General features: G+C 43.2%; 1 protein-coding gene across 4 annotated transcripts in view; it reads right to left on the bottom strand.

The window, feature by feature from the left end:
• lamb1a (laminin, beta 1a) overlaps positions 1-12,808 on the bottom strand; it is a 104,504-nt gene that overhangs the window by 78,492 nt on the left and 13,204 nt on the right. For all 4 annotated transcript variants that reach the window (XR_009795512.1, XM_061823597.1, XM_061823598.1 and 1 more), the window contains exons 3-4: positions 5,132-5,270; positions 3,898-3,971 (exon numbers count right to left, since the gene is read on the bottom strand). Coding sequence is in view for 3 of the 4 variants with exons in the window: in XM_061823597.1 (XP_061679581.1) it covers positions 3,898-3,971; positions 5,132-5,270 (213 nt within the window). In the remaining variant the exon portion in view is untranslated. The remainder of the gene's footprint in view (positions 1-3,897; positions 3,972-5,131; positions 5,271-12,808) is intronic.

The raw sequence follows: 12,808 nt of genomic DNA on the forward strand, positions 1-12,808 counted from the left end.
CGTCTTCCGAGTGGAGCATTTAGGTCCAACCCCATATTCTGCTCGTGACAGAACGATCTGGCCATAACATGGACCCAGCCGACTCAGCTGCGATCCGTCAGTCCCTGCAGATTCAAGCCAGACATATCGCCGAGCAGGAAGGCGCTCTCCAAGTGACTAATCACCGGTCCCCCGGTCATGGACGCCTGTGTGTACACCACTAAGGCGTTTATCGATTCCCGGTCAGATGTGAACCTCCTGAACCTCCGAGTAGTGGACTTATGAGGTCTGGAAACAATTAGGACACAGCGACTCCAGCATGCTTATGCAGCGAATGGTAAGTTTTTGTGCCGTATAACCCACAGTACACAAACTATTGACATGACATTTCCTGACATGCATGCCGAACGTCTGAGCTTCCATGCCTTCGACTCCCGGAATAGTGACATCATTCTGGGGAGCCCCTGGTTCAAAGAGCATAACCCTCTCATTGACTGGTCCTCCGGCCAAATCAAATCATGGGGTTCGAAATGTGGTGTTGCATGCTTTGCACCTCCTGAGAAGGGAGACCCACTGGTTGCTCTGATAGTTTTGCAGGACTTGCAACTGGATTCGGACTTGTCACTCGTCCCTCCCTGCTATTCTGACTTAATAGAAGTATTCTCTAAAGCACCGGCCGTATGACTGTGCCATTCAATTCTTGCCCGGCACTTCACCCCTGCATGGGAAACTGTTCTCTCTTACAGGCTTGGAACACCAAGCCATGAGGGACTGTGCGCAGGAGTCACTGGCAGCGGACCTCATCCGACCCTCATCTTCACCCGCCAGAGCCGTGGTATTCTTTGTCAAAAAGAAGGACACAACCCTGTGCCCCTGCATCGACTACCGGGGCCTAAATGACATCACTGTTAAGAACAGGTATCCCATTCCCCTAATTGCCACGGCCTTCGAGATGCTGAAATGGGCTCGAGTTTTCCCAAAATTGGACTTACGGAACACATACCACCTGGTGCACAGTAGGGAGGGGGGCGAGTGGAAAACCACCATCAACATGCCACCGGGTCACTATGAAAACCTGGTGATGCGGTTTGGGCTCATCAATGTGCCTGCGGTGTTCCAGAATTTCATTCACGATATTCTGCACGAGATGCTGAATACACGTTTTTGTCTATCTGGATGATATTCTGATTTTCTCTCCAGATGAGGATTCCCACGTCGGGCACGTTCGGGTTGTGCTGTAGCAACATCTGCGGCACATCCTTTATGTTAAAGCAGAAAAATGCAGATTTCATCGGCTTTCCGTCATGTTCCTGGATTTCATTCTAGCAGAGTTGGAGATCCACGCAGACCTCAGTAAAGTTAAATCTGTTCTTCAGTGGCCAACCCCCATGAACCGCAAGATGGTTCATAGGTACATCGGATTTTCTAACTTTTATCAGAAATTCATTAGAAACTTTAACTCCATAGCTGCCCCGTTACATGCGCTCACCTCTCCCCACAACTCTTTTGAGTGGAACATTGCCTACCAAGCAGCCTTCAACAAACTCAAGGACAGCTTTACGTTTACAGAGGACCGCCAGGTACAGGAGACTACACCGCTGCACCTTCCTATCCAAGAGGTTGACTCCAGCGGAGAGCAACTATGACGTCGGTGACCGAGAGTTGCTCACGGTCAAGACCGTTATGGAGGAGTGGAGACACTGGCTGGAGGGGTCCCAGGTTCCATTCCTGGTACTGATGGACCACAAAAATCTCGAGTACCTCAAGTCTGCCAAGAGGCTAAACAAGCCAAATGTTCTTCTGACCAGGGACCAAGAATGGCAACCCCGATGCCCTTTCACGGATATACGAGGGGGAATGAGCGGAGGCCGGGCATGCACGATTCTCGCGGAATCCTGCGTCTTCTTGATCTTCACGTGGGAGATCGGGACTCAAGTGAAGGAGGCCCCGAAGGACACTCCCAGCCCAGTCAGATGCCCTGCCAAAAGCCTGTTTGTTGTGCCTCCACTGAGGGGGAAGGTGATCTACTGGGACCACACGAATCAGACGGTGTCTCAGAAAGGACATATAAGAATTCGTTACTGCATACCTGGTTTGTACAGTCAACAAAACGTCTCGTCAACGGGCCATTGGAGAGCTACGTCCACTGTCTGTTCCCCAGCGCCCATGGTCCCATACATCCCTGGATTTTGTGACTGGCCTCCCGTGCTTGCAGGCTCACACCGCCGTTCTCTCAGTGGTGGAACGGTTCTCAAAAATGGTCCACTTCATTCCGTTGCCGAAGATTCCCTCCGACAAAAAGACCTCTTGGCACCTTATTGGGGCCACGGCAAGTCTGATCTCGGGCCAGCATCCGGAGTCCAACGGCCAGACCGAACGGGTCAACCAAGACTTTGATGCCTGGCCTCTCGCGACCGTAATACCTGGAACCAGCAGCTCTGGTGGATGGAGTATGCTCAAAACTCTCTTCCCTCGGCATCAACAGGTATGGCCCCATTCCATGTTGTCCATGGCAAACCCCCTTCCCTCTTCCTGTCTGTAGGTGCTGAGTCCCCGGTGCTGTCAGCATTTGCCATAGTGAGACGTTGCAAGTGGACCTGGGAGCTGGCCAGGAGGATGCTGCTGCGAAAGGGATGCACCTACAAGACTGCAAAAGGAGGAAGGCACCGACCTATAAAGTAGGCCAGCGCATCTGGCTGTCAACAAAAGGCCTCCCACTCCGGATGGAGTCCCGCAAGCTGGCTCCCAGGTTCGTTGGTACGTTCCCCATCACTAAGGTGATTAACCAGGTTGGGGTTTCTCTGAAGCTCCCCAGAACAATGCGCATCCACCTGACATTCCATGTGAGCCTGCTCAAGCCGGCGCGGTCATCCACGTTGGTCCCTCCTGCCGATCCCCTACTGCCCCCCTGCACGGTTGATGGAGGTCTAGTTTACTCGGTGTGCTGGCTCCTGTCGTCCCGCCACCAGGGGAGGGGTATCCAGTATCTGGGGGACTGGGTGGGTTATGGTACAGAGGAACGTTCATGGATCCCGTCCCGGTTCGTGCTTCAATCCCAAACTCATCAGGGACTTGCACGCCTCCCACCCTGAAACGTCTGGGCTGTCTGGAGCAGGCCGTTAAGTGGGGGAAGGGAACTGTCATGGTCCTGCCGGTCTCTGTCCTGGCTGTGCCGGTCCCCGACACATCTGCAGCAATCAGTGAGGCGCACACCTGCGCCTCGTTCCCGGCAATTAGGAGAGATACAAATAGGACTCCTAGTATGGTCTGGCCTTTGCCAGATCGTTGCCTCATAACTCATTCCCGCACTCTTGTGATTCCATTCCTGATCTCCCGTGTACCGACCCCTGTCTGCCCACTGACCTGCCTCCTACGCCTGACGTCCTTGTTACTGCTGCTCCCACTGACTGCCTGCCTGGTCCCCGACACTGGACGGAATAAATATGTTTCCCGAACTGCCTCTACGTCTCCAGAATCATGCATTTGGGTCCAACCCCATGTTCTGGTCATGACACACAGTGTAATTGGACATTAAGTACATAAATCCTCAAGCTGTTTATGATATATGTCACTGATGGTGTAGTGGTACACACTCCTGACATTGGTGGGGGTAGTGTGGGATCGAATCCCGCTCAGCAGTGATGTTAATATCTGCTTGCGGCTGACTGGCAACCAGTTCAGGGTGTCGTCTGCCATTCGCCCAAAGCTAGCTGGGATAGGCTCCGGCTCTCCTGTGACTCTTGTGAGGATAAGTGGCTTGGATAATGGATTAATGGATGTTTATGATATAGGTTACACTGAACTTGACACTCTTCATAAGAACCCTTAGTCTTTAAAGACCTTGGTCTTTCTTTAAACATATACACCTATTCCATTTAATTCATGTGCAGTATTGCATTTCATTTTCTCATCACTTACTTTGAAGGTCATGATGAGGTGAGTGAAGTGGAACTCCGCCTCCAAGTTCAGTTGAATGGTGACATTTTCCATACCTGTATACAAACGATCAAGGATTTAAACCAGGGGTCACAGATACGGTGCACATGGGCCCACAGTTGCCCGCGAGGACCACTTAAGCTGCCCACATGGTATGTTCTAAAAATACAACAGGTCACAAATTGTGAATTAACATTATTATTATTATTATTAATAATATTATTATGTCTGCTTTATATTTCCGACTTCCTTACAATAATGACATTTTCAAATAATGTCATATAATATCAAGTTTTTATACTGTATATTTTTAATGTATAAGGAGTTTTGTTATTTTGGAAATTTGCTGGAAACAGGTCATGTAGCCCTTCATACAAACAATGCTCACGAAGTAGCCCTCAGCCTCAACCATCAGTAACCCCTGATCTAAATTCTTTTTGTCATGAGATGAACATCTTTTTTGTATGACCATGAGATTTATGATCGTTGGCAAAACATCATATGCTGTCACGTTGAGCCAAATCTAACCAAAGACTGTCATGATTCCATTGTTGGTTGTCCATGTAGTGAACAGATATTTATGTCACCTTCAGAGATAATTGGGTATCATAGGAATATATAAAATACTGTATTTTACCATTTTTGTGCAGAGGACATTATATTTTTCCTGCTGTGGAAGTCTCACACATGCTATTGAGAACTGGGACCAGTAAGGAAAGCTGTAATCCAAGGCTCCTCTGCACTCCATTTAACCAAATAATTCATGAAGATAGTGCACTGCTGCCTACACTCTAGGGTAAACTACACTAAGTAAGCTCATTGAAACACCTAAATGTTGCTCTCATCCATGCAAAATCCTTCAACACCAATAGGCAAAATCTATCAGGAGATGTCTATTTCCTATTTAGGGGAGACATTTTGTCACATCTAAATTATATATATAAAGTATAACCCCAAATCACTGACTATGAAACACTGTTTTAAACTACTTCAAATCAAATCTTTTCTTTTAAAAAGGCTTTTCATCCAGGTGAAGCCTGTCACATAAAATGTGAGAATCATGAAGCACTGGGAATACTTCCAGATGCAAAGTAACCATTTAACCATGTCACAATTGCAAATAGATGGTAAATAGACAGTCTTTAGTCAAAAAAAAAAAACACACAATATGTGTGTCTGGTGTTGATGTTTTCATTGCTTCATTGTTTTTCCTTACCGTTCTCAGATTGCCACCAGGTCTTCAGTCGGTTTGGAGCAAATGTGGTCACAACATTCTCAATAAGATGGCTGCCCGCCTGATTGGATGCTTCACTGTAGGGGGATGCTGAGTCACACATGAAACATTTTTTTTCCTCCTGACATCAAAAGATGATGAGTGGCACATAAAGAGAGAATGAAAATTGGAGTTTATGAAGGCTGAATTCCACAGATTCCTGTCTTCCTGCTGTTTGTCTGGATGAGAAGATGAAAGCTTGAGATGTGATTTTGATTAAAAGATTACTTTGTGAAACCAACCCAGATGAAATCAACACTTTAAGGGTTTTCATATATACAGAGGAGAACTTGACAAAATAGCTTTGGACAAGTGGTGTAACAAATTGTAATTCGTACGGCTTACTCTCTACAGTTTGACACACACATGATCTGTGGATTGGTCCAAGAGTATTTGCATTCAGTGTGGCATCACATCCACACCTCTCTTCTTATGCCTCGGAAGCATGACCATGAAAATATCCCACAACCCACAACTAATTTACGTGAGCTAATTTGTACAGTTGCAGACACAGTACAATGAAAAAGTATAGCCCCCCCTTCTCAAAGTCTTTATGTTTGCATAGTTTCGCCACTTTAATATTTACCATCATCAATCAAACGTAAATATCGGGCAAATATAACCCAAGTGAACTTAAATCCTGTTTTAAAATGGTGAATGGTGATGAGTTAGGTATGTTAATAAGAAACGACCACCTAAACCTAATGAATTTGTTGGGCCATCCTCATCACCAACAACTGAAATCAAGCGTTTTCTTGGTAATTGGCAATGAGTGTTTGTTTTGGCCAGTCAGTCAGCAAAAATAAGATTTTTCAAGCATGAATGGCATTTTTATGGTCATGCCAGTGGATTTCAATTGAATTCAAATCTGTAATTGGACTTGGGAAGTCCATAACAATTTAAAATTTTTTTTGTTTTTTTAAGCCATTCAGAAGTTCACTTGCTGGTGTGTTTTGGATCGTTATCCTGCTGTGCAAACAAATTGTGCTTCCACTTGATGCCACAAACTGATGGCTGTAGCATATACAAATTTGGGATAAAATTTAATTTCTGTAATTTTTATCAAAGGTGAATGCCTGGGTGCACTTCAGCATTAGTCCGATACACATTTTAACATTAAAATCAGACTATTTTATCTCGGAAATGGGATCCACTTCTCTTTTTAGAAACTGAGAAAAAGGATGAAAAACATTTATTTCTCATAACCTGAAGATTATGAGAATTAAATAAAAGCTTGAGATCCCAGAGATCTCTTATTGTATCAAAACACAAACAATACAGGTAGTGGGTTTTATATAAAATTTTAAGTACTCTAACAGGGGAATCTACAGGGTAACAATGCAGAGAAAAGCAAAATAAAGGACTGACGAACATTGGTAGAGGAGGCTGAAGTCATCATGTGAGGGTGGAAGGAGAACGTGTGGTGACAGTGTGAGAGTTGGCAATCTCTGTGACTGCTATTTCTTTGTTCAAAATATGCACTAATTTGTATTTCGTAACAGCATGCTGGACTTAATGTTGCATTGATCTATTCAGGCAGGTTGTCAAACTCTCGAGTGGTTCTCAAGAGCACTCAAGGGACGGTTGGAATGAAAAAGAGAAGAATAAAAAAATGCACTTCAGGTACAGGATGGCCAGAGTGTTTACAGTGGCGTTGTAAGCCCAACAAACCCCTGTCTGTAAACTGCCCCATACCCAAATGGGTGGCTTCATGGTATTGGCAGGGTCCCCGTGTGGTCCATCTTGGCAGCATACCGAGGAATTTGTTGTCTTTTGGCCTTACCCACCTTGTGGTGAAAGGTGGGGCACCTGGGATAAGCCAGACTTTCAGCCTTTCGAAAAATGAGAGCGAGAGCCAGCACAGAGCCAAACACAAAAGAGCTTCCTCCTTTCCTCCTCACAGACCAAGGCCGCCCCCCTTTGACCAAACGGAACAGAGACCGTGCCTTTAGAATCTCATTTCATTTCAATATGATTTGTGGTTTAAAACCAATGGAATAACATAACATAACATAACATTAATTCCAAACTAATGCACTGTTTACATGCAGCCTGTAATCCATGCATTGACTGTTCCAACCTGAAGTAGTGCCCAATAAAACATACTCTTTGTTTGTAAAACATTTATGTGTTCTTTTTGAGGTAAAATATGCATATTTAGTTGGAAAACTAATTTAACCAGCAAATTTGGAGAAATATAATCATTAGTGGCATTGGTGTGGGAGTAGACACTGGGAGTATTCATGAAAAGTATTTAAAATGTCACATAACATTCAAATTCTGGGACGCTGGTCCCAAGTGTCGTTGCCGTATGCAGTAACCCTCCACCGCCAATGGGTGTTGTGGGGCTACATCAATTGTCCCAGAGGACATGAGTTGCATTTGAAAGGACATAGGGTCCATTGAATTTTCATCTTATCATGCAGAACTAGTGGATTATCAGAATTCTGGGGTCAGTATCTTGAACATTAATGGGGGCCTAGGTTTCTTTCTCCTTCAGACTGGCTGGGAATACATTTCGTGTCTGTGTGAGCTAAACCAGGCATCCCCATGACCGTCTGTTTCAACGGGGGACCAGAGTTAGGGATGCAGCCCCGTCCAAGACTGGAGGTCATGGTACCATCTGGCAAGAGCATGCCAGTTACATGGATGAACATTTTCCTTCAGGATTTTCTCTTTTTAGACCTCTTGCAATTGAGCACTTACTCACATGTGAAAAATGTATGGGCGTGGTCAGTCATGCCCGCAGATATAAAGTTACGGGTGTGGTCCACCAATCATGCCTGCAGATATAAAGTTGCTGGAGTATGTTCTGTTTGTAATTATGAGTGTACCCCTTAATGGTCACACCATGACGTTCTGGTCAGCGTTCTATAGTGTTTGAGGAAACGTTGGTTGTCGCCCATGGTCGCCAGGATAGCTCCAGAAGAGCGTTGTTTGAACGCTAGTGAACGTCAATGATAGCTGGGAATCACTGGGAATCACTGGAGAACGCCGGTCAAAAAAAAAAAAAAGTTTTGAACATGCACAAAAGTTCTCACTGAGACCAGCGTTCATCAACGTTTAATTTTAAACGCTGCAGAACGTTCAAGAACGTCGGTGGAACGTTTTATTAAGGTTCGCCGAGCGTTGCACGCGTTTGGCTATCGTTAGTCAGTCGTAACTCTAGCTTTACTTGGTTGTTACTTAATCGTTTGCTTTGCAGTGAACGACTCACTGGGGACCTGTCAACAACCACTTAACAATCCCCTAGCGAATACAGTGTATAACTAAAGTGAAACGAACGTCGTTTGGCGTCCATTGAGCGTCATTCAAGCGTTTCCCGAACTTCCATGCATATGGGTATATAAACCAATGCTTTGTAAGCAAGGTCCATTCAATATTAAGCTACTGTAGAGAGCACCTACTATGGAAGATCCAGAAAGCAGCAGTTCGTTTTCACGGAAAAACTCCACCAGACTATCCTCAACAGCCCGGTCCAGGATCCTGCAATCCTTTCTCTGTTTCTTTTGTCTCTTTGTTGGACCATCCTCACTGGGGTTTGCAAGGTGTTTAGGGCCCCCAGGGGGTGTCACATGGTGTGTGACTTTGCAGATGTGCTCTTCCTCCTGCTGTTGTTTTTCCTCCAAACACATTGCTCGTGATGAAAGAGGCTTAGCTTTCTTACTAGCAGCGGTAGTTGCTGAAGTCCGCGCCCCAACTTTTTGTCTTCTTGGCGGCATGATGCTCACTGTTGTAACTCACGACAGCAACTTTCCAACGTTTTAGTGCCGGTTCCACTGTAAAAATTACACACCATCAAAACACTTTTCTGTCATTATTCACCCATTGGTCACACGCTCAACACGCTTGTCTTACGTTGACAAATCGCTCGTCACGCCCCAATGACACGTTTGCTCATGCTAATGGTTTTTAGGGGTATCTTATTTGGTCGCTGTTACACGCTTTTCGTGCGTTAGACACACGTTAAGTCATGCGTTAGAGACACGTTAAGCACACGCCAGATGTGTCATGCGCGTTTGAGAACGCTGAAAAATACAACGATTGAAATGTTCAGAGGACGTTGACCAGAACGTCATAGTGTGACAGAGCCTTAAAGAGCGGAGGGCGCGGTGTCAGGTAAATTACGAAGTAGAAGTAGGCTGAGCAGCAGCTCGGCCGTGTGCTTCCATATTTAGAAAAAAAGGACGTCAGGGTATGGTTTACTGCGCTGGATCAATGGCGCAGCTTAGAGGGAACATTGGTCAAGACTACAAAAAATAAGAGACGTACTTCTACTCGTGACAAATTTTACGCATGTGATTTTTCGTGCTTGAATGTGCAGATTTGCAAGTGCATACGCGCCCGTCAAATCACAGTGACTGAATTAAGTCATCATTTTTTAAAATGTATTTCTTCCACACTTTTATATACAAACAGAGAGATGGAAAGAAAAAAGAAAAAGAAAAAAGGAAAAAAGGTATAGAATTAATTTATATTCATTAACAATGGGATAATAATTTGTGTATTAATAATTAATAATAATTTATGAAAGACAGAATGGGATGGTTTTTCTCATCTCCAAATAAACCCCAACAAATCTGTTGGTCATCCTCAACCAAGGTCATATCCATAAGTGAGCAAAGAAATTAACCTTAGAAAGAAAATAATAATAGTCATCATAATGATTAAAAAGGAATAAAAAAATGACACCTCAAAGCATTTTATAACAAATGTTCCAAAAACAATGTACAATTATTTACATATTCACTTCAAGTAAATTTTTTCAAGTTTCGAATTTTCTTGGTATCAGAACCGTTGGGTGATACCTGTTCTGACAACAAGACAAAATGCAATAATTGTGAGTTAAAAAAAACCCCAATGCATTCCACACAAGCACTGCACAACACGCAAATAAAAAAAGATAATAATATTGATAATAATAATAATAGCAACAACAACAAAAGCATTAATAAGTGATGGGAACCAAAGAATAAAATTAAGATCAACTTGATTTCACACAATGGGGTGACATATTTTGATGTAGCATATTTTGTCCAGTTTTCCCAATGTTCCTCAAACTTGTCTTGTTCTTGCCTCAAAATGAAAGTTAAGTTCTCAATTTTAAAGATATCTTGGACCACTTTAATCCAGTCTTCAACTGTGGGAGTATTCTTTTTCAACCAATTCCTTGTAATAGCTTTTTTGCTTGCTATTGACAAAATTATGTATATATATTCATTTTCTGGACCCTTGACAGTGTCCGGTATTAATCCAAACATAAAGTTTCAAATTTTAAAGCAATCCTGACGTTCATAATTATCTCCATATTTTGTTTAATGTCTTTCCAGTATAGGGTTAGGAGTAGGGTTTAAAATGATTGGACAGTCCCAGAATACATGAAAATGTGTTGCCTTATTCTCTCCACAAGCTCTCCAGTAGGAGGTACTTGCTTCCAGCGAGATCCTCTGAGCTGGAACTTTAAAAAAATCTAACTACATTTTTCACCCAAATTCTCTCCAGCATAGGGCGGATGTACTTTTCCACTGGTTGGAGATTATCTTTTCCCAATTTTCCACTTGCCGTTTAACATTATTTTCCTTTTCCCATTTCTCTTTTGTAATTATGGACTCATCACCCTCTAACTCCTGTAATATTCTGTAAATGTTAGATATGTTTCCACTCCCTGGCTCTGATTTATAAGCAAGAAGGAATATTTGAACCATACACAGATTAGTTTGTGGTTCCTCTTTTTTCATTATTTTCTCGAGGTAATGTCTCAGTTGCAAGAATCAATAAAAGTCTTGATTGGTTAGTCTAAACTGATTTTTTTAGCTCCTGAAATTGTCAAAGTGCACCCCCTTCATAAATATCACTGTGTATGATGAGCCCCCTTTCTGCCCATTGTTTGAATCTTATGTCAAACCCGTTGGGTGGAAAATCTGAATCATATCTAATCCATTTTATAATCCAGTATGATTCCTTATGCTTATTTTCCCTTAATTATTCTATGCCATATCTTGATGGACACTTTTATCAATGGTATCTTTTAAAAACTTGACCAAGCCTGTGTCCCCTATGATTGCTTGTAATGGAATATTGCTAGATATTGTACATTCTATATCTTCCCATATTGCTTTGTAGGAAGGGTTACAAATGTCAACTCAACTAAGGTTTTTATTTGGACCGCTTGATAGTAATTTTAGATAATTGGGAAAGCAAGGCCTCATTTGTCTTTTGGGAGTTGGAGAGTCTTATAACGAATTCTTGGTCTTTTGCTTTCCCAAATAAATCTTGATATTAATTTGTCTAATTCTTGAAATGTCCCTTTTGGGAGCTCTACAGGTATATTTTGGAACATTTAAAGTAATCTGCGGAGCACGTTCCTTTTTATTTTTTCCACCCTCTGTCTTAATCCTCAAAAAGGAAGCAGGTTCCACCTGGTTAAATGTGATTTAATTTTAGAGATGAAGGGGTCATAATTTTCAGATATAATTGTCTCCAAATTTAAAGGAATATTTACCCCTAAATATGTAATTGTTTTTTAATTCCAATTTACGCTGAGTTGGGACACGGAGAGGCCTGAGGTCAGGCATAAGGAGTACATTGAGATGCGATAAAGGGCAAGGGTAGAGGTGGTGAAGCCTGAACAAGAGGCATTGCTAGTTAAGTGTTCATCAATTTCTTCAATACGGTAAGTCACTGACCTGCGTGATAAGCTAATTTTTTCGAATTTGTTCTTGATCTCAGGACATAAAATACTTGCTGTCTCTACCATGCACTCTTTAGGAAACTCCCCATCGAAGAAAGGCTTGCTGGCTTTTGCTAGTTTGAACTCCAGTAAATAACTTGTGTTCATGCTTGCTTCTTGGATGGAAGTTGCTCGAATATTGGTGTTTTGCTGAGCCTGCAAGCTAGCTACCAACCTGTCCGCGGTAGCCGTACGTTCTTGTGTTGAAAGGTTGCTGGCGTAATTAGCATGCTTGGTGGTAAAGTGACGGCTGATGTTGTACTCTTTTAAAACTGCAACAGTTTCTTGGCAAACAAGACATACAGCCTTGGACCGGACTTCAGTGAAAAAGTATTTTGGCGTCCATTCTTTGTTAAACACCCCGGACTCATTGTCGACTTTTCTTTTCTTTGACATTTCGGTAGATGGGTTCTGATCTGACCAGTAAAAGAAGAACGATAACTGGAAATGGCTCGGGCTCCGTAAAATCAAGCCACTGTGCCTACTGCACCACCTGGTGTTGAAATGCCTGTCATTACAAGTCAAATTAAATAAATGCAATCATTCACATCAAACCTTAATTCTGTACAAATCTTCGGTGGGCCGGATTAAAAAGACCAACGGGCCGGATGTGGCCCGCGGGCCGTAGTTAGCCCACCTCTAGATTCTAGAGTCTGTCTCACCTCTTTCCGCAAGGTCACACAACATTCTTCCTTTCTCAACTTCCACCACCTGATTCTCTGCTCTACCTTTGTTTTATTAATCTTCCTACCTGCTACCAGAGTCATCCTACACACCACCATCGTACGTTGTTGAGCGACACTCTCCCCCACCACTACCTTACAGTCAGTAACTTTCCAATTACATTGTGTGCACGAAATATAATACACCTGCGTCCTTCTACCTCAGCT

Source organism: Syngnathoides biaculeatus, chromosome 6 (genome assembly GCF_019802595.1).
Source record: "Syngnathoides biaculeatus isolate LvHL_M chromosome 6, ASM1980259v1, whole genome shotgun sequence".
Classification (NCBI taxonomy): domain Eukaryota; kingdom Metazoa; phylum Chordata; class Actinopteri; order Syngnathiformes; family Syngnathidae; genus Syngnathoides; species Syngnathoides biaculeatus.